Genomic DNA, 27,876 nt, shown 5'->3' with positions numbered 1-27,876 from the left:
ATAGCATAACACATAGGCCTACATATTACATACGTTAAGGTGTGTATATCATGAACCATAACATTGTGGCGCTATCACACTCCTGACCATTTTTTTTCTGCACCATATTACCATTGACCAGCAGGTGTCCCTCGTGCATTCGAAGCCTCGAGAAATGAACCACTGCTATTATTATTCTCTGCTTTGAACACTAGAGAGCGATTAATTGCTTTGTTATATTAGCCAAAATATCCAATAGTTTCCAGCAGAGCTTATCGTGTGTGATACTTTAACCAATGCAATGCACTTAATATTCGATTATATTTTGTAAAAAAAAATATATAAAATAAAACAAGAACAGTAAATGACAGACAAAGGAGCACAGTGAAGGGTGTGATTTATATTTATTAATGACCTTTAGATAATTTTCCAAATCACAATCTAAAATAGAATATTTCAGTTGCATTTCTCATGTTATTATACTGGTTAACCACTAAATTAAAACAATTTCAGACATTACAATAACACCAAAAGATAATGATACAAAAAGTGAAGACAAAACAGAAACATCCTGACAGAGAATTAATAAAAGCAAAAGTGTACTGTCCCGTATGAGCTTTAACATCAATTCCAGTCGATAAATACAGTATTTGATCATCGTTTTTTAGGGACATTTTCATACACACCCTCCTCCTTTGATTTCTGTAAGGAAACACAAACTCAATCAGCAACTTGGTAATGCGACAGAACTATAGGTTTCTCTCTGAATAACCTTGTTATTCTCTAAATAACAAGACCTTATTTATGTAAATCTTAATCTACTGACAAAACTGTACAGAACAGATGCTAACATAGAGCAGCAAGAGGAAATGACATCAATCATGACTTGTTCAACCGTTAAATCATCAAACAGTTGAAGTTGTGCAGGTTTGCAGTCTCTGCTCTGAGAATGACTGTCTTTCCCAGTAAAGCAACAGCAGAGACACTTGTTGCAGAACGTCTACAAAGAAACCAATGTATGCTAAAGTTGCATCTCAGCTCAGATAATGATGAACCGCAGAGACGCTGCAGATCGAGGACACACTTCAGCACAACATGAGTAACAACTCTGTGTCCTACTTTCTCTCCAATGAAAATCGAATGGTAAAAAACTGACCTTGTTTGGGTTATTAAAAAATAACAAACCAATGTATTTAGTTACAATTGTTTACATATGATTTTAAACAATATATAATTTAAATTAGTATAGCACAGACCACGGGCTGGCTGTTGTAAGTGTAACGGTCAAATTTTTTTACAGTAGGCTACATACAGGCTATAGGCAATAAGTAATACAATCCATAACACCTCATTCATGATATATGTAAATGAATAACCTTTCAGGCAGACAGCAGCACATGAAATATAGAAATGGGCTGTCCCGTAATCTAAAGACGTGCCACGATGCAACAACAGCAACTCATTGATTATAATGATCTAGTTCAGTCAGCCCAGACAGCAACATAGTGTCGGCCCAGATCCGGCACACATCTGGTACACATGGTTTCCACACGCACCAGATGTGGGCCGGATCTAGGCCGACACTATGTTGCTGTCTGAGAAATGATACACACCACACACACCCAGTGTAGACACGAGATCGACGAAGCAAGACTGATTTAAGACTAGTTTATAACATTTTTAATAGAATTGTATTGTTTAATGATCGCTGCCGTATGTTTATTTTCACCATAGGTGTCTCTACTTTATTTGTATCTGGCCTGTCGACGGATCACTGTATGCATCGTCATGGGTAGCCGTCACTTCTTGTCGACCTCATTTGCAAAAAATGTATTGCCGGTTGCTGTACCTTGTAGTGGGGGAATCCGGCCCTCATTCAAATTAGTGCGAAAGCCCCTTAAAAATTAGCCTTTGGCTAACAAAATATAATTTATTCGCATGTATTGGTTTTCATTGTTTTTTTTCGTTTTTTTTTTCATGTATAGTTCTGAGTGTTAAAATAGAGTCTAGATTGTTTACAGATAAATCCACAATTCGCTGAAAAAGTGCACGGTCACATGTCAACCGTTGTTTCAAGCATACTGTATTTACAAGTTGTGAAAGCTATTTTATCTGGGTTTTGTTTTAATCGTGATTAGAGGAGTACGATTGACCTCCCCTTATTGCACCACGGCAAACACTAACGTCTGTCTTTGTTTCTCAATTAGTAAAATTTCACTTGGCTAGTGTAGCCTATGTCTAAAGTAAAAAAAGAAAGAAAGAAAAGTAAGAATATTAGCGACAGAAAGTCACCATTCACTTTTATTGTATGACTCAAGCTTTCAGATAACATTCAGCCTAAAACATTTTTATGTATACACTTTAATGTATAGCTAATAACACTTTAATGTATAATAATTTATCAATGATAAAATATTACTTTTACTGACAAAAAATGCAATACATTTAGAAAAAAACTTAGATTTTGATTAGTGCTGATTGAATTCTTTTTTTTTTCAGTTCTGCAAAATGAAAATAGAGGTGCAAAAGGTACGCAAACTTAGTGTAAATAGCATAAAAACATCCCTAAAGGGTTAGTTTACTCAAAAATAAAAATGATGTCCTTAATTACTCACCTTCATGTCTTTCCAAACCTGTAAGACATTTGTTCATATTCAGAACACAAATTAAGATACTTTTGATGAAATCCGAGAGCTTTCCGACCCAGACTGCGACATATTTACCACATTCAAGGCCCAGAAAGGTAGTAAAGACATTGTTAAAATAGTCAATGCGACTCCACTGGTTCAACCTTAATGTTATGAAGCGACAGAAATACTTTTTAGGCGCAAAAACAAACAAAAATAATGACTTTCTTTATTCAACAAACTCTTCTCCATCATTCCCCTGCACTGTTGACGTAAGTAATTAGCGTCACACGCATGTATCGTGGTGCTCACGTGACCAGCGTCGGCCAATAATAAGCTGGCGTTCTGACGTAGAACCTTGTGTTTACTATACTACGCCAACAGCGTAAGAGAATGACGTGGAAGAGAAGAGATTGTTGAATAAAGTCGTTATTTTTGTTTGTTTTTGCGCACAAAAAGTATTCTAATCGCTTTATAACATTGAGTTTGAACCACTGGAGTCACATGGACTATTTTAACAATGTCTTTACTACCTTTCTGGGCCTTAAGTGGTAATTAAGTTGCAGTCTATGAAGGGGTCAGAAACCTCTCGGATTACATCAGAAATATCATAATTTGTGTTCTTACGGGTGTGACAGAAGAGAGAGTAATTAGTGACCGAATTTTAATATTTGGGTGAACTGTCCCTTTAAACGATTGCTTTTTTGCATCTCCCTACTAAAGGTAATAATAATGACAGTTGAGTCGATAAACCACCCACTGTTCACTGACCGTCTGATGCTGCAAACTTCAATCAGCAAACTTCAATCACTTTAACTGACTGCAACTACTTCTTGCGGCATCTTACCTTTTTTCGTGTTTTTGGTTTACACAATGCTGAATCAGTTCGGTCTTCTTGCCGGGTCTGAACTGCATTAACAATAATACAGATGCGTTCAAATGAGTTTTCAATATTTGTGTCTTGAAAAAGATAAACATTTATACAGATGATTGCTTGCTCTTCTGACCTGTTTTTCTACATTTCTTGCAGATGCAGAAGATCACGACTATAACAACAATCATCAGAGATCCAGCAGCAGCGGCAGAGATCAACACTATCAGAGACACTGAGACTGGAGGAACTGAAGGAGAGGAAAAGAGAGACATTAATGTAAGTGAATGTGTAATTGTGATCGATAACAAAATCAGAGATCATGTCAGGAAATATACATATATTAGTGCTGCTGTACCTTCACATGTGTGACAGAGTGTGTTGATCTCCAGATGTTGAGTCCGATTGATGAATGAATAAGCCACCACACAGCTGTAGGTGTTTTTATCCTGATATTCCACCTCCAGAGGTAGAGAGAGACTGATGCTGAGATCACACACACTGATGCTGGACAATACACTGATTCCTTTGTACCAGGAGAGAGTCGCATCACTCACATTCACCACTGAACACAGCAGTGAACAATTTGATGATGATGATGAAGAACAGTGTGAAGAGTTACTGATGATGACAGGAACAGGCAGACGAGCTGAAAAACATGAGGGAATAAAGAGAAATCTAAACATCAATCTGGTGTAGTGTGTGATCGGTCAGTGTTTCCATCATCTCAAAATATAATGAGGAAACATTTCATTATGTAAATAATTAAAGGAATATTCAGAGTTCAGTACAAACTAAGCTCAGTCAACTGCATTTGTGATGCATGAAGTTGATAACCACAAAAGTAATTATGACTCGCCGCTTTTTAATTATTATAATTTTTTAAGAATAAATGTAGGTTACAGTGCGAGGCGCTTACAATGGACGTCAATGGGGTCAATCTGTAAACACTAAAATACTGCGTAGGTCCTGTGTAGTTACATTTTTAACTTCGTCTTAACACCGCAAACCCTAAAATGATGAAATATGATGATTTAAACAGCTTTACAGCTCAAATAATACACTATTTTTGACAGAAGAATTAATTTATTTGTTTTTATGAAATTATAAGCTTCACATTTCTACTTTTAGATCTTTTTTTTTTTACCTCATTATCTTCCATTGTAAGCGCATCAACGTAACCTCGATTTTTTTCTTTTCAATTCCTGACGAGTCAAATAATTTGTGTAAAACAACATTATACAGATATGCTGTGGATTCTGCTTGATTAGTACTGAACCAAAAAAATTATATGTGAACGTTTGAGCAAATGATCTCTACTCACCATATACAGAAACATTGAATGATTTTAATGTCAATTTAGTTCCAGTTATCAGTAGTTCATAATCTCCTGCATGTTCAGTTGTGGTGTTTGCGATGGTCAGAAATCCAGTTTGATCGTCCAGCTTCAGTCTGTCTCTGAATCTCTCATCAGAACCACCATATGTGTAGACGATTCCATAATTTCTACTGAATTCAGCTATAACATACTTTTTAGCTCCATATTTCCACAGCATGTTATTGTATTCTTCATGTATTTCAGTGTTTAGAGTGACAGAATCTCCCTCCATCACTGACACTGACTGTATTTCATTTGTTTCATCACCAAATACACCTGAAGAACAGATGATTAATTAATGGTGTATAAAGAAGACCCAATAAGTGTGAATCAATAATTTGATCTTTAATATGTTTTATCTGCTTTTAGAGCAAAGTAAATATGTCAAGTGTCATACAAGTTAATTGCAGCCAAGTTAAACTAGTTTAAGTTGAATTCTGCTGGAAACTTTCATTATCTTCATATTTGGCTCATTATAACAGACCCACTGAGAAGAGGCCCGAATCCACAGTAGATCTCACAGTAATCTCTGTGAATTTGCAAATAAATCCTCGAAATATTTTGAACAGTTGCAGAATCATTTTTTCTGAAACGGAAATAAATAAAACCATAAAAATTCATTTATAACTTACCAATCAGAGAGCACAAACAGAACAAAACAAGCGTGCGAAACATTTTCTTCAGTAGTTCAGCGTAAACTCTGATCTAATAAGACTATCCGCTGAAAACACTGAACCTGGCGTGTGAATCCTCCCACCGAAGAGTTTGACCACCCTACTAGACTAGTTCACGCGCACACTATTTATGCATGATATGATTTTATATATATATTGTATATGTATTAAATATGTTATTCAAAAACAATCTGGAAAACCTTTTTTTTATTAATTTTTTTTACAATTTTTTAACATTGATGGGTTTTCGACTGTCAAATATGAAAATAGTAGAAGAGTGGATAACTGGATTAGTCAACCTAAATTTAATGATAAACTAAATCTTATGGATTTCAGAATAGTTTTTAGAATCATTCAATTGTTGCAAATGGCAAATGATATCCGCCATCTCACATTATTGCCAGTGTTAATTTGACACGTGCAGTTCAGTCAAACTGAAACCCGCTGTGGTAATTTTTCTGGGTTGAACTCTTGACAGAAAATTAGCTCATGAATGTGATTGGCCATTTGTTTGATGTGTGTTAGTTTGCAGGTGAAGAGCATCTTCCTGTCCTGATGTTATAAACCTCATCTGATTTCCATTACACAGAATGCTTTAGTCAAATAAAATGAACTGTCAAATAAGAAATACTTGTTTGGCAAGGTAGCATTCATTGATTTAATAAGAATTTTTCATTTAAATTAATTTATTAATTTAGATTTTTAACAGTCATTTCTTTAGCTTACAATAAAACCACAGTGTTACTAAATGCACAGTGTTATAATTTGGTAGAGATGTCTAATAAATGGTTGGTTCCATCAATTATGAAGGCCTCAAGGCAGATTTCTTTGATCCTGGCAACACATGATGGAATATGAAATATGATTGGATAAAAGCTCTAACATCAACATCCACCACTGGAAGCAGCACAACCAAAAGAAAAGCTATGAAATTAAGAGAATGGACTATTGGGAATAATTTAATGCTCTTTCTTGAAAAAAAAGAAAAAAAAAACACCCTGACGGCCCACCACTGCATTCGGATGATCCATGTTGAAAATAATGTTGAGATCTCAGCTCATTTATTACTTTTAGTGCTACTGAAGAACGGTCGACCTTTATAGGCTCCACCCCATTGTTTACATCGATTTTGAAATGGCGTCAACAGAACAGTTTTAGTTTCTAAATCTGCATTCGTTTTTCCTAGAAACGGTGATGAACTTCCTCATTTTCGTCCCAGTGTGTGTTTTCCAGCTTGGTAAGTTACGTGGGCTATTTATTTTTTTCTAAATCGATTTCCATTCTGTTCCCTTTCAGCGGTGCTCTTCCGCCCTTAAAAGCACAAACTTGAGATTCAAATCAAGTAACGTTATTTTCAGACGTAAAAGAAATATTAATAGTGTAGGCTATTGAAACGCGAAGGAGATCACTCGCTGTTATCATGCAGGATGCGCGCACTTTGAAACGGAGAGAAACAGGAACGCAAGCGCGAGCTTTTAGGGCGCGCATCACAGTCACACACAATAACATGTCAAAATGTCGGGCGTGGTCTAGCATTCACGCAAACAAAAAGTGAACCTAAGCATTTGAAGTAATATTTCTGTGTTACAACACTTAATTCTATCTACACCAGCTTATTTGGAAGACAAGGCATTCATTGGTTTCATTTGCTCGACAACTGTAAACAAACGTTCTCTTGCGCAACATTCTCAGCTGTTGCTTTCAAGATATTTGCCCACTTCCGCTTTGAGAGGAATAGAGAAAAGTCCAATTTTGTTAACTGTTTTATGTTTTACTCAGTAGGCTAGTTCATTTGATAGATTTCTGACGTCGTTCTGATATATATTTCCCCCCCGGATCTTCCTCATCACTGGCAGCGCCCTGGACATAAAGTAGTAGGCTAAGTGTCTGTTGTATTTTATTCAGCCAGTGCTTTGTTTAATTTGAAAGTGTAACATTGTGACACGATTAGTCAAATGTAGTATGTAATATCTCATAATCGAACATAAATTGATTTTAAAAAATGTAATAAAAAATACTGTATAAACTATACTTTTCCCTGTGCTTGTTTTATATTTCCCACTTTCTTGGAAGTGATTTATAACGAATTGTCACTTTCTTCTTCAGGTGCATCGGGTGTTTATACAGACAGAGAGTCAGTGTTTGTGATGGAGGGAGATTCAGTCTCTCTGAACACTGATGTTCAAACAAACCAACAGGAAAAGATTAAATGGTTTTTTAATAACATTCGCATCGCTCAAATCAACGGAGATCTCAGTAAGATCTGCACAGATGTTCAGTGTAATGAAGGCACTGAGAGATTCAGAGACAGACTGAAGCTGGATCATCAGATTGGATCTCTGAGCCTCTCAAACATCACAAACACAGACTCTGGAGTTTATAAACTGCAGATCATCGGCAGCAACACCATCAGTGAAACGATCTTTAGCATGACTGTGCATGGTGAGTCTGTTTAAAGACTACGGTTAGGCCTATATCGCTTAATCACAGTGTTTATTATTACAGTAGTGACTTAAAGTTTGGTTTCAGTTTCTATTTCCGTTCCAAGAACATTTAGCTTGTGTTTCCTTGTTTCAGTGTTTAATTTCTGTTTCCTATGTTAGTTGCCAGTTCGTTGTCTTCACCTGTGTCTTGTTTAGCTCCTCATTTTCTTGTGTATAATTGCCCTTAGTTCGATGTCCAGCATTGTCTTTGTAAGTTGTGCAAAGCTGTTATTCTCTTCCTATGTTCCTAAAGTTATCTTTGTTTTGTTTTTTTGTAAATAAACTGCTGCAAATAGATTGATATCTTTTTCTTGTCTGCCTCACCTTAACATTCAGAGCTGTTTATTCTCTCTTTAGTTACACACCACCCCATCTCCCTTCCTCCCTCCCTCCCTCCATATGACCTTATCTTATCATCTTTTTAAATGCATTTCATATATAATTCTGTTTAATTCACCAGTAACCTAAAGTGCGGAGGATTTGATGTATTAAAAAGACACAAACAGCACACTACAAAGTACAAAATGTGGACATATTTTGCTTTACAGAATAAAAGTCAAGAAAGATAATGTGTGTTTGTGGACACCGTAATACATCACATTACAAACAAACCATCGTTCAAAATAACAGCATTTATCTAAAATAGAAAGCTTTTTTAACATCATACACTAGGCCTACAGTTCAAACGTTTGGGGTTAGTAAGATCTTTTTTTTTGGAAAGAAATTAAAGAAAGTAATTGCCTACTTAATTATTCAGCAAGGATGCATTACATTAATCAAAAGTGACAGTAAAGACATTTATAATGTTACAAAAGCTTTCTATTTCAGATAAATCTCTTATTAACTTTATATTCATCAAAGAATCCTGGGGGAAAAAAAAGTTTTAAATATTAATAATAATCAGAAATGTTTTTTTGAGCATAATATTATTCCCTCAGGTAGATTTCATGTTTTCTTGTGTGGCTGGATGTTGGACTCATGAACAATAATCACGTTGTTTGAATGTGAAATCCGGCAGAGGATTATGTTCGCAAATCAAACAATGATTTGTCTCAAAAGAATTATTAAAAAAAGCTGTGATTGGATGATGACAGGTGTCGAACATTCTCAAGTGTCGTGACCAGCACTGCTGCTGTTGCTGTAGTTGCAGTGGTTAGATCAGCGTAGTAGGCTAGTCAAAAAACGGGACAAGGGAGGTCAAGCGCGGCACGTGACAAATAAATTAGGCCCAAAATACGGGACGTCCCGGCTAATACGGGACAGTTGGCAACCCTAAGCCTACGGCCTGTGTGGAGTTCCAACCATATACGCCTAGCCTACGAAAATTTCGGATTCAATTTAAATTTCGAATGCGTTTAAATATTTGACAATACTTGTGGCTAGACCTAATGCTACACTCTCAGAAAATAAAGTACATAATTGTACCTTTAGGGGTACAATGGCTTGTCACTGGGGCTGTACCCTCAAATGTTAACCTTTAAAAGAAACGGTATATGTACCTTTTAATGCTTTTTGACCCTCAAAAAGGTACATATATGTACCTTGAGGTCCAATAATAAGCCTAATGGGGTATGTTAGTGTAGATTGTACCTTGGGGGACAGAAATGGACTCCTACTGTACCCTGGCTATTTCTGACGCTCGACTACGACTAGATATGTAGCCTATGCTAACTAAAAAACTGAGCTTGAGGTGAGAATTAGCCTACTAGTATTTTTCCAACTAAAATGGTACTCCTCTAAAATTGTGGTTGTGAATAATTATGGAATAAGTAATAATTGTATTATTATTTTATCATAATTTATGGTGATAAGCCATAGTTCTGCGCGACTGCCACTAGGGGGCGAAATATGACAATCATAGTTATGATGAATATCAGAGTTAATGGAAAGGTGAGTTACAAATATTCCATTCAGTTCCTCTAATAATATATCTTGTACATGCTAAGCAGATACATGTTTTCTGTTCTTTCTTGTTTCATGTTGTTGCTGTTTTTTATAACACTTAAAAAAAAAAAAAAAAACAGCATGTCAATTTGTGTTTCAGATGTTCCTGGTGCAGAGACGGATAAAACGAAGACCAAGTCCGTGAAGGAGGGAGCATCTTTTACTTTTGATCCTGGTGTAATAAAAAACCCAAATGATGTAATGACGTGGTATTTTAATGAAGCTCGTATAGCTGAAATCACTGGAAATCAGAGTAAGATCTGTACAGATATTCAGTGTAAAGAGAGATTCAGAGACAGACTGAAGCTGGATCATCAGACTGGATCTCTGATCATCACAGACACCAGAACCACAGACTCTGGAGTTTATCATCTTGAGATCTTCAGCAACAGCAGCATCATCCGCCGCCAGCACAGCATCAGCATTATCAGTGAAAACAGCTTCAATGTTCCTGTCAATAGTGAGTAAATGTAATATATATATATTTCAGTGTTTTCATTGTGGCCTGTCGTTTAGTTTTCCCATGAGCTCTCTAATGTAGTTTCTAGGTGATAAAAACACCAGATGGCGCCATTCTCAGTTCACTCGATGTCATGAAGATGATGAAGGTGGAAATATCAGTTAAAAATAGCCTTCCTGAAAAATCAATTGTCGATCTCTAGTAATAATGGCTCTCTTTTTCATTACAGGTTTGATTGTGGCTATAGGAGTTGCTGTTGGTGTTCTGCTGGTGTTATGTGTAATTGGTAAGAATTTTTGCTTGTGTGTTTTCTGTGTGTGTATGTGTGATGATGTTTCATTCAGTCATCATTACATCTATATAACTGACTAGTGCTGTCCTTTGAAATGTGCAAGTTGTTTAAGGAAGTAGACTGGATTTTTAACTGCAAAATTCGATGTTTTGTGACTCAAATCACCCGAAAAGTCACAAGATAACTTTTTATTATTGTTTTTTAGCCATTTTATAGAAACATCCAAATTCTTCCTATATTGTTTGATTGTTTTAATCACAAAGCATTCAAAGAAACTGCATTCAAACATGTTGCATCACTGTAGGACATGACAATGTGATTCAGTTTATCAGATTCATTAGACTGTAAAGTCTTTGTGTCTGTGTGTAATATCAATCATGCTCATTTCTTTTTACTTCTGTGAATCTGTTTTCTTCTTATAGGAAAGAGGTGTAGAAAACGTACAAAACGTGGCGTTACCTATCAAACAACTGGACTTTAATTACAGTATCATTTACAATACACACGTTAATTTTCAGTGTGAAAAAATGTAAAATTGTGACAGGAAAAAACAGTTATAATTGTAATAGAGCTAAAAGCCAACCTTTCATGTCATGTAATTTTACAGTAAAATTGTACCATTTTTTAAGTAAAAAGAAACAAATCATCTTACAGCAAAAACCCATGAAGTGACGATCCCATTCCTTGAGTGACACTTATATTTGATGTTTTTTAAGTTTAATAATCGTTTATAGTTTTTTTTTCTTATCAGATATGCAGCCTATACGTTGTAGTTTCCTGGAACTAATATTGTATTAATTGTACAAATGATAATAGCATTATATTAGCATGTTCTATGACGTATTTTTGTATGCACTTTATGCACTGTATGCACTTTCTATATATTTGTCATGTGTATAGACTTCTGTTATTTCCTGTCTTTTGTCATGTATTATAGTTCTTTGTAGTTTTTTCATGTTGATCAGTCTTCCCTGTGTATACAGTGCTTGTGTTACACTTGTGTTTTGTTAGTCGTTGTAGGTGTTATGTGTGGTGTTTCCTAGCATGTTCTTGTTCCTAGAATTTCCCTATGTGTTTTATTAAAGTACTCCTGCATTTAGATCCACTCACCTGCACACTTTCATGACATAATTAGTATTAATAAGCTACTTGTGATGAACTTTGATTAATCAATGTTGCTTTCGTTTTATCCCCCATGTTAAAGGTATAAAGCAGTTTTTAGTTGCAGCATGTTGTGAATTAATAAGAGTAATAATTGAATGTTTAATTCATTGTTTTTAATGATAATAGCCAGTTTATTATGTTGTTAAGCTTTAAGAATACTTTTTCCATAATGCTTAGTTGGAGAGCGCAGGAAAAGAAAAGAAAGGAAGAGTGAGATGTGAATGATTTAATGTGTTTGTGCGCTGCATTCCTTTTTAATACTGTACAAAACTTCAGTAAACTGTTTGTTTTATTTTAATTCAAATCGTCAGTTGTCATTATTGCTTGCCAAGGAAGACATGACACAACATGATGGCCTTGCTAATTCGGCAGAAATGGCCTGTTGGATTTACAAGTATATATGTATATTATATTATATATATATATATATATATATATATATATATACATGTTACAGGTGTTACATGTTTTGTCACGTCAGAGTTCAAATTTGCCAAATCAATAAGAGCAGAGCATAGATTATTTTGTTTCTTCTTTTACAGTTTTTACAGTTACTTTTACAGTGTTTTAATAAGCTGTTGAAATATTTTAAATGACCTGTGCATATAAAGAGGTTTTATTTTATGATAAAACAAAAAAACATGGCTTTCCGTGAGCAGAATACTTTTAGACATGTATTTTAACTTGAAAGCTTTTTATATGTTCATCTTTGAATGTTGAATTTCTAGTTAGAACACTAGATGGCGCTCTAATACAGAATACAAGTTTGTAGTTTAAATACTGTATGTATTAATGAAATATCAGGAAAATTATAACAAGGGCACACGTGTGTGGGATGCTGTTCTTGAAATAAAAAAATCACACTAATAAACAGTAAGTTATTATTGTGATTTTTACCACAGTAAAACAATGGTAATGTGATATCAGGCACTAGACTACTGTCTTAAATAAATTACATTAATTTCTCCCACATGCACTGACGTAAATCACAAATTACGATTTTAGAGTAAGAACATGGAGGAAATATTTTTATAGTTAGGGTAGAGTGGAGGAAAACGCTATTTAAAAAATATATATTTTGATTTTACCACCTAGTTATACTGCATTAAGTGTAAAACAAAGGATTTGATAGACAGAAATATGTTATTATAGTAATTATGATAGAGAGACACTATGCCCCAAATAGTTTTTATTTAATTGAAAGAGCGTTTTACCCCACAAGCTATGACTTTAATATATATATATATATATATATATGTTTTTTTTTTATTTTTTTTTATATAATTATATTCCTTATAAATAACATATGATCTCAAACTACAGACTTCACTATTCATCTATCATACATCACTGTGATATCATGCAGAACAATATTCTCTTAAACACTTATTTACTAATATCTGAAAATTATAGCATTTACCATGTAATCCTCTTCTCTTCAAATGTGTCGCTGGTGTCAGCTTCTCCATAGAGATTTGTATATCCCCGTTATCAACGTAGTGCATAGCAACAGTAAAAATGTATCTTGACTACTTTTAGTGGATATTTTGGGAAAAACAGGTGGGGGGCGTTTTACCCCAGGGGGGCGTTTTACCCCACTCTACCCTATATGTAGGTTACATGCTTTATGGTTTAGCATTGCATTTGATTTTCTTTTTTTCTATAAGTGCTGAACATGATTAATAACTCTATAATAAGTTATTGATCGATAAGTTAAATGATCAGTAAGTTCAGACATGTTACACATTACTTTAACTCATCAACTTTTTTTAAATACAGTAAAAAATGTAGGCCTACTGTATATAGATGATGTTCTGGTCCACACTCCACACCAGTTGGTGGCGGAAATGCTCGTTTGCCAACCTCCAATAAACCATAGAAGAAGAAGTGTAAATATGACTCTTGTCCTCTAGTGGTCAAACGTTGTATTAATTTCACTTCCGATGGTGTGTGTGTGTGTGTGTGTGTGCTTTCGTGGGATGTTTTGGGTTTACAATCATGTTTACAATACAGAAACATTAGGTGGAGATACATTTGAAACGGGATGTTATTTACATTAAAGGAAACAGCATTGCAGACCAACACAAAGAAATAATGTAACGTGAGAACCTCGACTCATTTGATACTTTTTATTTAATTGAAAGAATGTTTTTGTGTGACCGCATATGTTCGCGTGACGTCATTAACTTCGCTCGAGTTGTTCAATTCAACTTATTAGCTTGTAAACTTTACCAAAAAGTTATTTTCAGTCCTGTGCTTCAGACATTAATGATTCCTCATTCTGTGTTGCCGAGGAGAGGTAGCATTGTACTAAAATCTTCCAGAACACCGCACTAACCACATATTTGCTAATGCTTCTTTCTAGTGAAGTTAAAATCAGTTAGTCTTTATCATTTGTTAACACTCCTTCACCCATCACTCGTGTTGTGTTCCCTGACCCTCAGGTGGAGGTTACAGTGCTGGAACTGGAGCAGGAGTGGAGAACTTGAGCCTCATATATCCTCATCATTGTGCCTGGACTTTATCACAATTTCAAGTGAACGTAAGGTGAGATTTTATATCTGATTATGATCTTGATTTCACAACCTTTGTTTCACCAATGGACAAGGATCGCTGTTGTGCTATTGAAAAAAAAAAAAATCTAGTTTGTTAGCAGCATTTAGTTTCTCCTCAAAGCTGATGAAAACATATTATTAACAACCATCAAACACAAATCAAAAATTGTAGGCTAAGTCATACAGTGCATTAATTTATTCTTAAAATGAGCCAGACACCGGCAGAAAACAGGATAGGCTATAACCTTTTATATAAAAAAAAACCGGGGATCAAGTATAGTTTTACTTGGAAAGAATTGAAACTCTTGAAACTGCACTCTCAGAAAAAAAAGTATAGGCCTAAGCTGTTACTTGAGCTGTACCTGTTCAACCATTTAGGTGCTAATATGCACCCTAAGGGGTAAATAAGGTACGAGGTGTACCTTCTGAAAAGCTACTGCACATGACAGCTGTTGTACCTTTATTTCTGAGAGTAGCACTGCTTATCTGCAGGATCATCATGCACACAAAGTTAATAATATTTACATTTTTCAAAGTCAAATCACAGTTTGATTTTGGACTTTTTTTGTCAAACATCAGCACGAGTGAGTTTAGTATTTTGTAGTAAAGTGGCTTCCCTGTAGAGAAGTCATTAACTGTTTCATGCGTGCATAAATGGAACAAACCTTGCAACGACTTGATGTTAACAGACTGACACCTCAGACACACTCGCACCGACACCTGTTGACACCTCGACACACTGAAGCTTTATTGACACCTCAGACACACAGACGCTTTATTGACACCTCAGACATTGCAGACAAACTGACATGAAATGCAAACATCCAGCAGCAGAAACATGCTCATGCACAAGCTGTTTGTCTGCCCAACAGATCAAACCACACTGATATAAATGATGGAGACCACAGCAGAGCTCACTTCGTCACCTTTCCATCACTAGTTTGCATCTATGTTTTGCAAACATAAAAATGCTGCAATGGGCCACATGATTTACATAATTAGCTTACGTAAGTCCCTTTATTACAGTTAAGGTAAATTCTTTTGAAGTTTTTAGGAGAACATTTAATTAATCTGGTTTTAATTATCATACTTTAAACCCTTTAGGATGATCCTGTATGTCTGCTGTGATTTCCTGATGAAACATGATGATTCTCACAATCCTAAAACTGAACATAGACTCAGAGTCTGACGTTCAGGAGATTCACAGTGAAATGATCACAATCTGGGTCTTGTACTCAGAACAACATTAAAGTTAGATCATCTTCTGAATGTGATTGGTGCATATTCCACATGAACCTCCTCTTCAACTTTCTGTAAAAAAGTGCATAACACAAGATATAGTAATGTGGTATCGTTTTTAAAGTAACTTTTATAAACATCTGATGGTGCTGTTGTGTTTGAGATTTACTGTATGTGATAGATTGTTATACTTTGAAACGGCATTACCGCCACATAAAAAAATAAAAATAAAATAAATAAATAAATCAATTATAGTTAAAGTCCAACTGAAATCAAAATTGACCCTATTTACTTTGTTAGCCCATATTACTAGACTTGTGGTGAAAAATTCATCCGTGCAAGTTAATACACAGAAAAAAAAATTGTTTGCCGTCGTAATCTTTAATCAAAGTCTGAAAAGTTACTTCCAGTGTGGAATGGCTGATGATGTAGGTTTGACGGCTTGGGTTGGGAAACGTTTAACCACTCCCCTCAAACCGTTAGTCTGCTATGAGCGAGAGATGGAGAGGAGGAGCGCTAGAGTAAAACCCTGCCCTCTGTTCAATATTCCTTTTCACTGGGAAATGAGTCACAACTCTGGAGAAAAGTCGTTTGCAACTTCCGGTTCACGCGGACTTTAAATCATAATTATGACAAAAATGTTAAAGTTGTTAAATGCCAAATTATGACATACGCAAGTCAAAATTTGTGTCTTAATTTCATAATTTGAACTTTTTAATGTGTAGAAATGGGCTTCAATATTATACAGACAAAATCAAAAGCGCACACTGATCTACATCTGAAATTATAGAAATACTCAACAAATTAACAATAAATTGTCTCACCGATTTCCGTGTGTTTCTTTTGTTGAATGTCGTCTCAGCGTAAGTGATCTCTTCTTCACGGGTCTCAACTGTGTGAAATTATAGATGCATTAAAACAACAAAACTCAATCTTAACTAGATCTGATTCTTCACAATATTTATGTTATTATTATGAATTTCAAAGTTAACACCAAAGTAACACTGAAAGTTTCTTTGCCAAAATTTGCCATTAGCTCTATAACTCTTTCCTAAAAGAGTGTTTATCATTACATTTAGAGACACATAAATCAAACCCAAACGGGATGTTTAACAAAGAAAAGTATTTTACATTCTTTGTGTTTAATCAGCATTTAGATTCAACAAGCACAACCAAAATTATCATTCATATTCATATATTTTAGAGCACCAGCTCATCCTTACAGATTATATTCATACAAATTAACTTTTCTGTTTTTGCATTTCCAGTGTTGATTCAGTTTGAGAAACCTTTGTGTGTGTGAGATGAGTAAAGAGCGACGCACAGTGTCATTTTATACAATTAGAAATATACATTTATTATGACAATGAAAATTATGGGAATCATTTTGATTAAATAATAAAATAGGGCTATTAGTTAAACGGAGAAGATAAAACTTGCCATCTTGATCAGTTTTTCTGTGTTTCCTGCAGATGCAGAAGATCCCGACAGCAGTTACAATCAACAGAAAACCAGCAGCTGCAGCAGAGATCAACACTATCAGAGACACTGAGACTGAAGGAGAGTAAACAAGAGACAGTCATTAATGTAAATGAACGCATCAGTCTGATCTACAACAGAAGACAGAGATCAGGTCAGTAAACACACACATATATCATCAGTGCTGTGGTACCTGCACATGTGTGACAGAGTGTGTTGATGTCCAGATGTGTGGTCTGGTTGCTGATGGGATTGTTCAGCACACAGCTGTAGGTGTTTTTATCCTGATATTCCACCTCCAGAGGTAGAGAGAGACTGATGCTGAGATCACACACACTGATGCTGGACAATACACGGATTCCTTTGTACCAGGAGAGAGTCGCATTACTCACATTCAACACTGAACACAACAGTGAACAATTTGATGATGATGAACATTGTGAAGAGTTACTGATGATGACAGGAACAGGAAGACGAACTGGAAAACGAGAGAATAAGAGGAATATAAACACAACAATCAGATTATATTCAACATTGTGAATTGTAGTGAATCCATGTAATACATTTTGTGTTGAGTGTGTTGATGGTCACTGAATGTGTCTGTCATCTATAAAATGATGTAACATCTGAATATGTAAATAGAATATATGACAATCTTTTGGACAAATGATCTTTACTCACCATAGACAGACACACTGAATGTTGTAATTGACTCTTTCGCTCCACTTATCTCTAGTCTATAAACACCAGTATGTTCAGTTGTGGTGTTTGTGATGGTCAGAGATCCAGTTTGATCGTCCAGCTTCAGTCTGTCTCTGAATCTTTCAGTAATATTATATATAGAGAAAGTTAGCTTGTTTTTTTTTATTTTAGCTATGAAAGACTTTTCAGCTCCATATCTCAACCGTATGCGCACATCTTCATGTATTTCAGTAAGATCAGAGTTTAGAGTAACAGATTCTCCCTCCATCACTGACACTGAATCTCCAAACACACCTGGAGAACAAACAGATTTACACAGATTACGGCCACTGATGGTTTACAAAGCCTGAAATCAGCAAAAGTTTACATGTAAAGTTGAGAATATCCAAAACAAGCAGAAACTTAAAACAATCATCCTTATTGGTGCAGCACATCCATTTAATTTGTTTTAAAGTGCAGAGAACAATCAGTGTTTAAAGTTTCAAAATGTGTTGACAATAAATGCATGATAATTATTGCAGATTGAAAGTACAGTTTTAATTGTGCTGGGTATTTTAATAACATTTTTAAATAAATGAAAGATTTAGATCACTGGATAGTCTGCACCGTAAGTTTGCTGCACATTTTCACTAGTGAATTTCCATGACATTTGTAGATTAATAGCCTTAGAAATAAAAAAATAAAAAAAAATAAAAAGGGGCTGATATTTGAAAGCTCAATGGAAAGTTCAATATTCATAATTCTTTTGGTACATAAAAGCAGATGAAAATAATCATTCTAATTTAAACAAAAAAAAAAAAAAAAAAAAAAAAACCGAGCCATAAAAATGCTTTTATATCTTACCAGTCAGACTCCAACAGCAAAAAAAGAGCAAAACTAACACGTGAAACATTTTGTTCAGTGTGTGATCTAACAGCAGAACTGTTCAAGTGTTGTGTGAATCCTCCTATGCAGCGTTTCGCCCTCCTAGTTCACACATTGCATTTGCATATGATATAAGGTTATAGTTCTTCAGGCCCTTAAGATTTTAACTGTTCTTGATGGATAAAAAATATTTATTTTTATCAAAAGGTTTAGGGTTCATATTTGAAGGGTTCATAGTACCGCCTCAGTGACTGCTTTTCTTCTGAGAGCGTAGTTACCTGACTGTTTTAAATGGCTAAAAGTAGAAGAATATTGTGTGAATTGTGGAATTTCATAGTGAAATGTAGCATAACTTATGTGAAAAATACAAAATTATGTGTATTTATTCAAAATTTTAGTGAATGGAAAAACCAGAGTACAAAGTTAAAAGCGTGTATGATCTCACAGTACCGGCTTTACTGGGGTTTATCTTCTGAGTCAAACTGAAACCTGCTGCCGTTATTCTTCTGAATGTGGTTTATCCGTTGGGTGGACAAACATGTGTCAGTGACACTGGGCATTCAGTGCATGAGTGTTTAGTTTGTAGGTGAAGAGTTTCTTCCTGTGCTTCTACTATAATCAGCTTTTTTGGCACTTTAATCTACTGGGGAAAAAACATGAGAAACTGAGGGAGAAAAACAATAGTATATTTATAAGTCACACTTTAGGGTCACATTTTCACTAACTGCATACCACCATCAATAACACATGAAATAGGCCTAAGATCATCGAGATTGGACAGTGGATGATTGGAAGAAAGTGGCCTGTTCTGACGAATCAAGATTCCTGGATCATCACGTCGACGGCTGAGCGCGGATATGTCCATTACCAACAGAGGCAATGGCACCTGGATGCTCTGTTGGACAGAGACAGGCCGGCGGTGGCGGTGTAATGCTGTGAGCAATGTTTTCTTGGGACACTTTAGGCCCCATTATCCCAACAGCACAATCCCTGACGGATGTCAGGTATCTGAATATCATTGCGGCCCAAAGTGTACCAATTTATGGAAACTGTGTTCTCTGCCGGTGATGGTTATTACCAACAGGATAATGCATCATGCCACACTGCCAGAATCATCATGGAGTGGTTCGAGGAACATGATGGTGAATTTCGGTTAAAGCCCCACTGAAGTACCTTGGAACGCGCAGCTTTGTATGATACGTTGTTGTTAATTTTTGGAATCTGATTACATAATCCATATTACATGTAATCAGTTACTGCCTGGAGCTCTGCATATTATTATTAACATCAGAGACGTGACTGAGAACAGCAGTAACTATAGCGCACCCTATTGTGTAAAGTTAAGATATTCTTAGAGAGATGTGATTTTCTGCTTTGGACACTAGAGAGCGGTGCTATACTTGTGCTGAATTTTTCTTTTTTACACAAGAGTACAGAGAACAGTGAAGGGTGGGATCAATATTTAATAAAGTTAGCACACTTCCATGCATGTTAAGCTAAAAATAGAATATATACATTTGAGTTTCAGTATGTTCTATATTTTGACTGGCCTACTATTGGTGAACCACTAAATTAAACTAAAGCAAAGCGACAAAAAAAAACAACCAATGTGGCACAAAGAATGAGAATATACTAAAGTAAAAGATCCTGGCAGAGAATAAATATGAATTAAAGGTGTAAGTCAGGGCCCATATGAGCTCTCCAGTTAATTCTGTTTTGTTAGGAACCTGCTGATGCAACAGTTTAATAACATATCAGGGTTTGACATTAACACTTGTCTGGGACAAGTGGATTTTTTGAAGGGGCAAATGAAAGAGAATTTTACATGCCCAATCGGACAAGTATCCTGATTAAAATGTCAATATATAAAAAAAAAAAAAAAAAAAAAAAGAGCGATAGTGACATCTGGTGGTCAGAATTGTTTTCTCCACCATGTCTAACAAATTTAGCCTGGCAAACCAGACCTACATCAAGATTGTAGACCATTGACCATTGGTACGGCTCAATCCGAGGGCCGGGATAAACGGTTGTCTCTCAAAATCCCTCTGCACGCAATAGGATAGTGCTACAACTAACCAGAGCAACGAAGAAGGCTAGTTGGTATATTAAACTTTTGCCGTATCCAGTCGGCAAAACTCCGAACACATCTTCCTTTTTTAAAAATGACTTAAAGTGCTGTTCTTTGTTCTTTTCTCATAGAAAAGCTTAAAGTCCTCCAGAGTCGCGGCCAAAGCCGTTTCGAAGGACTGCTGTTCGCGAGCAGCAGCAGCCATTCTTTGTTTTCAAGTAGCAGGGAACCGTCGCAACTCTGTCGTCATTATGTTAAGCTCGCCCCGCCTACTCTATACACGATGTGATTGGCCTGACCTGAGTTTGGTTTTTCCAGCTCGAAAGTCAACGGAGAGTTGCTAGACCACACTGGCTGCAAAATTTTTTTTGCTGCTGCTAGGGTGCGTCTAGATTTCTTGGCTATAACAAATTACCAGGAAGCAGAAAAAGCATGTGACCAAACAAAGCTTCAGAAGTCTGTGACACAGGAGTGGAATCTGCTGTCAAACCAATCTGGGATCAAACCAGTTCTATCTAATCTCATCTAAATTAATTTGTGCCAATGAGACCACAACTCATGTCATGTGTAACCTGGTCAACATATTCACATATTGATCAATAATATAAAATATACAATTATGTTATCATAATTAATTGAGGCGAGTAGTAAAAAAACAGAACACCCTATATATATATATATTTATTTATTTATTTATTTATTTATTTATTTATTTATTACAAGTTATGATATAAGGAAGTATAGGGTTAAATAATTTACAAATAATGCCTCCTCAATTATCATTTCCCTTTTTATGCATCTAGTTTGGTGACTAAGCGTCAATTATTTTCAAACCAGCTTTTCTGACCTTCTAATACTGCATTACATTCGAAACTTTAAAAGTCATCAATCACGTGGTATTGTCATTTCGATACAAGCATCGTTACAGTGTTTGACACAATAGTCAAGTCATCTTCCTTTATATAGCGCTTTTGACAATGTAGAATGTAGACACCGTTTTAACAGAAAACTCTTTAAGTTCCTTCTGCGTAAACTTCAAAAACACAAACCCATGAGAATGCTGATGGCGTGCACATGCGTATTACAAGTTCAGTCTATAGGTATGCGCATTTGAATATATGTGCGTAGGCGTGTAGTGCTTCCCTAATAACCAACCCTCAACAAACTACTTGTCTGGCCTTAAAATTAATAATACAGAATTTTTATCGCTTCCGCGTAGCCACGCAAACTGGAATTATCCCGACAACGCTTTATCTTTAGAGAGGTAAAGGGAGGGGAGGGATGCCTTCACAGGAGAGAGCCTAGTTGACATTTCAGGACTGCGTTGTCGTCGCATCCAGGCACAGGTCCTTCATCAGATCTGGATACGCCCTGGATCCAGCGGACTGCAGTAAATCTCGGGATAAACAGAGAGACTAATATTAGGGTAGACGGTATCCTTCTTATGATGTAACGAGTACATCAGGATTTATAGGAAGTGTTCCCGGTTCCGGCTGATCTAATCTATGCAGCTTAACATTGAATTATTAAAGTCTATAATGTGTTATGTGTATGCTAGGTCAAAGAGATGTGTTTTTAGTCTAGCTTTGAACTGACAGAGTGTGTCTGCTTCCCGGACAATAGTATGAAGACTGTTCCAAAGTTTTGGTGCTAAATTGGAAACGGATCTACCGCCAGCAGTCGACTTTGATATTCTAGGTATTAGTAACTGGCGTGCAGGGTATTAGCGTGCAGGGCAACCACCCAGTAGAGCATTACAATAATCTAGCCTTGAGGTCATGAACGCATGAACTAATTGTTCCGCATTTGTCAATGAGAGCATATGACGTAATTTAGATATATTTTACAGATGGAAAAATGCGGTTTTACAGATACTAGACACGTGACTTTCAAATGAAAGGTTTGTATCAAAGAGCACACCCTGGTTCCTAACCGACGACGAAGACTTAACAGAGCAGCCATCAAGTTTTAGACAGTATTCTGGGTTATTACGTGAGGACATTTTTTTTTCTATGTTTTTTCAGAATTAAGTGGTAGGTAATTTTGTGAATTGGTAAGTTTCGTATCATCAGCATAACAGTGAAAACTAATTCCATGCTTCCTAATGATATCTTCCAAGGGTAGCATGTACAGAGTGAAAAGCAACAGTCCTAGTTATGAGCTTTGTGGTACGCCATACTGAACTTGCGATCAATGAGATGAATAGTGCTTTGAAAACTGTGTCGGAAAAGAATGACAAGTGACGGAAGTCTACCGTAAGGCTCAATTTATACTTCAGCGTCGAGTCAACGGCATAGCCTACACATAGTCGAGTACCATACGCTGTACACGTCACAACAACGCAGACTGCAAGATCTGTGGTTGTTTTTTTCTTGCTCTGTTTAATCTGAGCTTGCGGTTGCAGAGGATTCCCTCTTTGTGGAAAACATCATGCCTGGTTCCTGTTCCCAAAAGGAAACATCCGACAAAGCTCAAAGACTACAAACCCATCGCCCTCACCTCTCACAAAATGAAGACACTTGAGAAACTGGTACTATCTTACATCAGACCCAAAGTGTGCACATTCATTGACCCTCTACAGTTCTCATACCAGCCCAACATTATTGTAGATGATTGCCTCATCTTCATGCTCCAGAGGGTCTATGCACATCTTGATAACCCTGGTGCAACTGTAAGAATAATGTTTCTTGATTTCTCAAATTCATTCAATAGCATTCAGCCAGAACTGCTGGTCAGAAGATGAGGAGATGCCGGAGGAGCTGGAGCTTGTTTTCTGGGTGACTGACTTTTTAACTACCAGACCACAGTATGTGCGTTTCCACAAATGTGTTTCGGAGACTGTTCTGTGAGGCACAGGTGTCCCACAGGGAAGCGTTCTATCACCTTTCCTGTTTAGTCTTTACACATCCGACTTCCAATGTAACTCTGACACCTGTTTTCTTCAGAAATACTCAGTCAGCTGTCGTGGGCTGCATTAGAGAAGGTTGTGAGGGGGAATAAAGGAGCACAATCACTTTGTGGGCTGGTGTAACAATAACCAACTTAACATCTTAAAAAATAAAGAAATGGTCATTGACTTTAGAAGGTCGAGGCCCAAACCAGATCCAGTCTCCATTCAGGGAACAGATGTGGATCTTGTCTACAACTATTAGTACCTAGGAGTGCAGCCAACCTCTGTGGTGCACCTTCTATAAGACTGATGTGGCTGGTGCTTTCTTCTTTGGTGTGGTGTGGTGTGCTGGGGAGAGGGCGCACACACATCTGACAGGAAAAGTTTAATAAACAAACTGATTAAAAATGCAAGCTTCATCAATGGCATCTCACAAGATGTACCTGGTGTGTCGGTTAGAACACGAAAGAGAGGGAAGTAATAATTTTTTACTGATTTATTATCAGTTATGCAAATATCAACATCAGAGGGAGGAGTCAGCCTGTACAATTAACAAGTAGAAGAAGTTGGAGGACTGCAGTGGACTCTGGAGGGCTTAGGTGTTAGAGTCAGTGAGGCTTCCTTTGCAGCATCCAGAGGGAATGGTTCTCCTTATCTTAGTTTGAGCCTGGAGCGAGCGCAGATCAGCATGCCAGGATTAATGAGAGAGAGCAGGTGAAGCACATTAGCAGAGAAACCTGAGGTACAGCCAATGAGTCCTGTCTTAATCAGAAAGTGATTCATAAGGGGTTTGGTTCAAGATGAATATGTTGATGCTTGCATAATTTTTTTGATCTCCTCAACCTACTTTTCTACATTTCCTGCAGGTGCAGAAGATCCTGACAGCAGTTACAATCAACAGAAAACCACAATCACCACCAGCAGCAGCAGAGATCAACACTATCAGAGATCAACACTATCAGAGATCAACACTATCAGAGATCAACACTATCAGAGATCAACACTATCAGAGACACTGAGACTGAAGGAGAGTAAACAAGAGACAGTCATTAATGTGAGTGAATGTTTCAGTCTGATCTACAACAGAAGCCAGAGATCAGGTCAGTAAACACACACATCTATCATCAGTGCTGTGGTACCTGCACATGTGTGACAGAGTGTGTTGATGTCCAGATGTTTGGTCTGGTTGCTGATGGGATTGTTCAGCACACAGCTGTAGGTGTTTTTATCCTGATATTCCACCTCCAGAGGTAGAGAGAGACTGATGCTGAGATCACACACATATAGAAATATACAGAAATTGAATAAAGTTGTCAAATGATCTGCACTGCATAAATTAAATTAAGTCCATACTGATAAATAATAACTATCAGCATTATGCCACAAATGATGCTGATTGAGCTTTAGTTGTACTGAATATTCAAGAATATTTGAAGGACAGGACTAATGATCTCTACTCACCATAGACAGAAACACTGAATGTTTTGATGTCAGGTTCAGTCCACTTATCTCTAGTTGATAATCTCCAGTATGTTCAGTTGTGGTGTTTGTGATGGTCAGAGATCCAGTTTGATCGTCCAGCTTCAGTCTGTCTCTGTTTCTCCCATCAGGAACATCATCATATGAGGAGATGATTTGCTTCTTTTTCTTTATTTGAGCTATTTGAGACTTTTCAACTCCATATTTCCACAGTATATCATTGCCATCACGTATTTCGGTATCATCAGTGTATTAAGTAACTGAATCTCCCTCCATCACTGACACTGAATCGGCAAACACACCTAAAGAACAAACAGATTTACACAGATTAAGGCTTCTGAGAGCTTTATCTTCGATCCAGAGCACAATGTAAGAAGCTACAAAGATGATTACATAATGAAAAGTTGAAAATCATCGTGATAGTTAACATATGTGAAGAATGTAACTAAAATTAAGCAAAAAAATATATTTACGACTTACCAGTCAGACCTCACCAGCACAGACATAACAAAGCACACACATGAAACATTTCCTGAAAAGTCTGATCTGATGAAACGATCTGCTGAAAGCACTTGAGCTGGTGTGTGAATCCTCCCACGACAGAGTTTTACCCACGTAGACTCTTTACAGGCTCTTTACAAATTATGTATAGTTAAATATAAATTCTTGTCTGGCTCTTATTAAGACTTAATAGTTTAAAAAATGTTTCATTCCATTATTTAACACAGAAAGTTTTTCAAAAGTATGGTAAAACTCAACAAAAAGTTAATACTATCACCTCATTGTTTCTCTTGCAGCTCATCTTCTGCAACTACAACTTCTGGCTGAATCAACCTGTGGTTTTCTTCAGATGTGGTTTGAGCCGAATGTTAGTTTCTTCCTGTCTTTTTATGAACCTCAAAACAGCTTTACGGTCCAATAAAATACTGTATCCATTAAAAAGGGTCTAATCTGAGTCTTCTGTGTTGTCATGGTGTTTGAACATAAATGTGTGTTGGCAGTGTGTGTACACAACCACCCTATAATGATAAAAATCCACCCAGTGCTTTTTTTATAATCCCCATAAATCATAAGCACTGTCTCAGAACAAGCTGTTCTCAGATTCGGGGCAATGTGACGTCACTTTGCACAGGCCCCTCCCACGACTGTTGATTGACACTGGAGTTTGAGCCTAGACCCGTCCTGAGTGAGCTGGACACAGAGTCTGCCAGTGTTTCGACGCTTGAGCAGCTGTAGACAAGAATGTCTCCTAAGCGATTGAGGTGTGTTGTTGTTGGATGTAAGAATGAACACAGCAGTCTTCATTTACTCTCGTTGTTACTCGAGGATGGATCTGTACTGTTTGTGATCCAGCTTACAGTCTTCAGAGCGACAGGACTAACGTTACTGACCACGGCAGAAATGAAAGTGAGAGCACGAACTTAATCACAGCTCATCGAGTCATTTTATGGATATAAGGTTTACCAGTTTATTAAGCACCCACTGAAAAGGTGTGTATATATTTGTTTACTGTTAGTTGTAACTAGTGTTTTGTGTACTTCGCTGTGTATGTTGATGATAATGAAAGGAAGAGAGAGAGGTTATGGATAAGACTTTAATGCGCACTTCTTTTACTGTGTTTATTCAGCTCTTACTGTGATTCTCTGGAGTAAAACTAACACTCATCTTTTATGTGATGTACAATAAACTTCACTGAACTCGTCAGTATATTTTGGTCATCATTCGGACGGGGTTTGCTACAGCAGGCTTGTATTAATAGTGGATAAAAGCAGATGACAAATAAGTTATAACCATAATTAAGCTAAACTATACCTGTTCTATCTCCATACAGCATATATTCTCTGGCTCTGTGGGCATTATTGTCCGACTCCGAGTCGAAATGAACACCACAACTGAGAGTTTCTGTTCTGATATTATCAGATGAGATTGTCCTGGCTCTGAGCGTGAGCTCGTGAGGCTCCGCCCCCTGGGCCGTGCAGCAGCAGTTAATTTGCATTTAAAGGGATACACACTAAAACAGCATGTTTTTCTGAGCCCCAAAAAATGACAATTTAAACATGCTGTAAAAAATCATCTGTTGGGTATTTTGAGCTAAAATTTCACATACTCTGGGGACATCAGAGACTTATTTTACATCTTGTGATAAGTGTCATAATGGGTGCCCTTTAATGAAACATTGCATTCAAATCCAAAGACATTTTCAAAAAAAGATAATGCTTATAATGACAATGAAAGAATTAATAATAACAAACTTGCACAACTATACCTGGCTGTCATTTCTTCTTCTAAATCAGTTGTCTCTGTTCACTGAAGTACCTCTCTCTGTTCTAGGACCAATATTTCTGGTCTTCATCTTTCCTGCTGCAGTTGGCATCTCAGATACCAGTGACAGTAAGTTATTTACAAGCTGTAACAGCTTTCATTGCAGAGTATCAGTTCTTGATGCATCATCAAGTGCTTCATCTCCTTACCGGTGTGATGAATCCGATCTTCAAGCAGAAAGAACGGGATGAAATGTTCTGAAAGCTACCATTCCACAATCTGACCTGTGATGCAGTCTGAATCATAATCATGCAGTGTTCGTTTGCTGGCCAGAAGAGAACTGGACACCTGACCGAGGTTGTCTTTTTCCACGATGGTTTGAGCTGAACAACATCCAAAATGAAGAACTTTCCTGTTATCACTGTAAAGTTGCTTCTTCTAGACTACTTCTTGGTTGCATACGTTT

At 36.6% G+C, this 27,876-nt stretch overlaps 3 protein-coding genes and 1 long non-coding RNA gene across 7 annotated transcripts; 2 read left to right on the top strand and 2 right to left on the bottom strand.

The window, feature by feature from the left end:
- Positions 1 to 365: 365 nt before the first annotated feature.
- Positions 366 to 6,977, bottom strand: LOC308702416 (uncharacterized protein). 2 transcript variants are annotated; one of them, XM_081385236.1, is made up of 7 exons: positions 6,587 to 6,977; positions 5,344 to 5,441; positions 4,802 to 5,131; positions 3,836 to 4,126; positions 3,614 to 3,727; positions 3,454 to 3,515; positions 366 to 681 (listed from the first exon to the last, which is right to left on the bottom strand). In XM_081385236.1, the coding sequence occupies exons 3-7, from the start codon at positions 5,085 to 5,087 to the stop codon at positions 634 to 636; spliced, it is 801 nt and encodes a 266-aa protein (XP_081241362.1). In that variant the 5' UTR covers positions 5,088 to 5,131; positions 5,344 to 5,441; positions 6,587 to 6,977; the 3' UTR covers positions 366 to 633. The 2 variants fall into 2 exon arrangements, with proteins under 2 accessions (XP_081241362.1, XP_081241361.1); XM_081385235.1 differs by lacking the exons at positions 5,344 to 5,441; positions 6,587 to 6,977 and adding an exon at positions 5,488 to 5,980.
- LOC308702419 (uncharacterized protein) lies at positions 6,423 to 12,168 on the top strand. Of its 2 annotated transcripts, XR_014031597.1 has the most exons (6): positions 6,423 to 6,766; positions 7,636 to 7,971; positions 10,057 to 10,416; positions 10,498 to 10,564; positions 10,646 to 10,702; positions 11,131 to 12,168. XR_014031597.1 is itself a non-coding variant. In XM_081385240.1 (5 exons), the coding sequence occupies exons 1-5, from the start codon at positions 6,724 to 6,726 to the stop codon at positions 11,187 to 11,189; spliced, it is 855 nt and encodes a 284-aa protein (XP_081241366.1). In that variant the 5' UTR covers positions 6,423 to 6,723; the 3' UTR covers positions 11,190 to 12,168. The 2 variants fall into 2 exon arrangements, 1 of the variants encoding a protein (XP_081241366.1); XM_081385240.1 differs by lacking the exon at positions 10,498 to 10,564.
- A 1,626-nt stretch (positions 12,169 to 13,794) lies between these two features.
- On the top strand, positions 13,795 to 17,918 carry LOC308702420. The gene is made up of 4 exons (XR_014031598.1): positions 13,795 to 13,973; positions 14,317 to 14,419; positions 17,139 to 17,299; positions 17,373 to 17,918. It is a non-coding gene; the product is annotated as an uncharacterized lncRNA (long non-coding RNA).
- On the bottom strand, positions 14,610 to 25,696 carry LOC308702418 (uncharacterized protein). Of its 2 annotated transcripts, XM_081385239.1 has the most exons (8): positions 25,629 to 25,696; positions 25,131 to 25,450; positions 24,809 to 24,936; positions 17,827 to 18,141; positions 17,339 to 17,623; positions 17,107 to 17,220; positions 16,491 to 16,558; positions 14,610 to 15,738 (listed from the first exon to the last, which is right to left on the bottom strand). In XM_081385239.1, the coding sequence occupies exons 4-8, from the start codon at positions 18,113 to 18,115 to the stop codon at positions 15,685 to 15,687; spliced, it is 810 nt and encodes a 269-aa protein (XP_081241365.1). In that variant the 5' UTR covers positions 18,116 to 18,141; positions 24,809 to 24,936; positions 25,131 to 25,450; positions 25,629 to 25,696; the 3' UTR covers positions 14,610 to 15,684. The 2 variants fall into 2 exon arrangements, with proteins under 2 accessions (XP_081241365.1, XP_081241364.1); XM_081385238.1 differs by lacking the exons at positions 24,809 to 24,936; positions 25,131 to 25,450; positions 25,629 to 25,696 and adding an exon at positions 18,691 to 18,797.
- Positions 25,697 to 27,876: the final 2,180 nt, after the last annotated feature.

This window comes from Scardinius erythrophthalmus (assembly GCF_964197995.2).
Source record: "Scardinius erythrophthalmus genome assembly, chromosome: 14".
Taxonomy (NCBI): domain Eukaryota; kingdom Metazoa; phylum Chordata; class Actinopteri; order Cypriniformes; family Leuciscidae; genus Scardinius; species Scardinius erythrophthalmus.
This window is presented reverse-complemented; position numbering and strand designations above follow the sequence as displayed.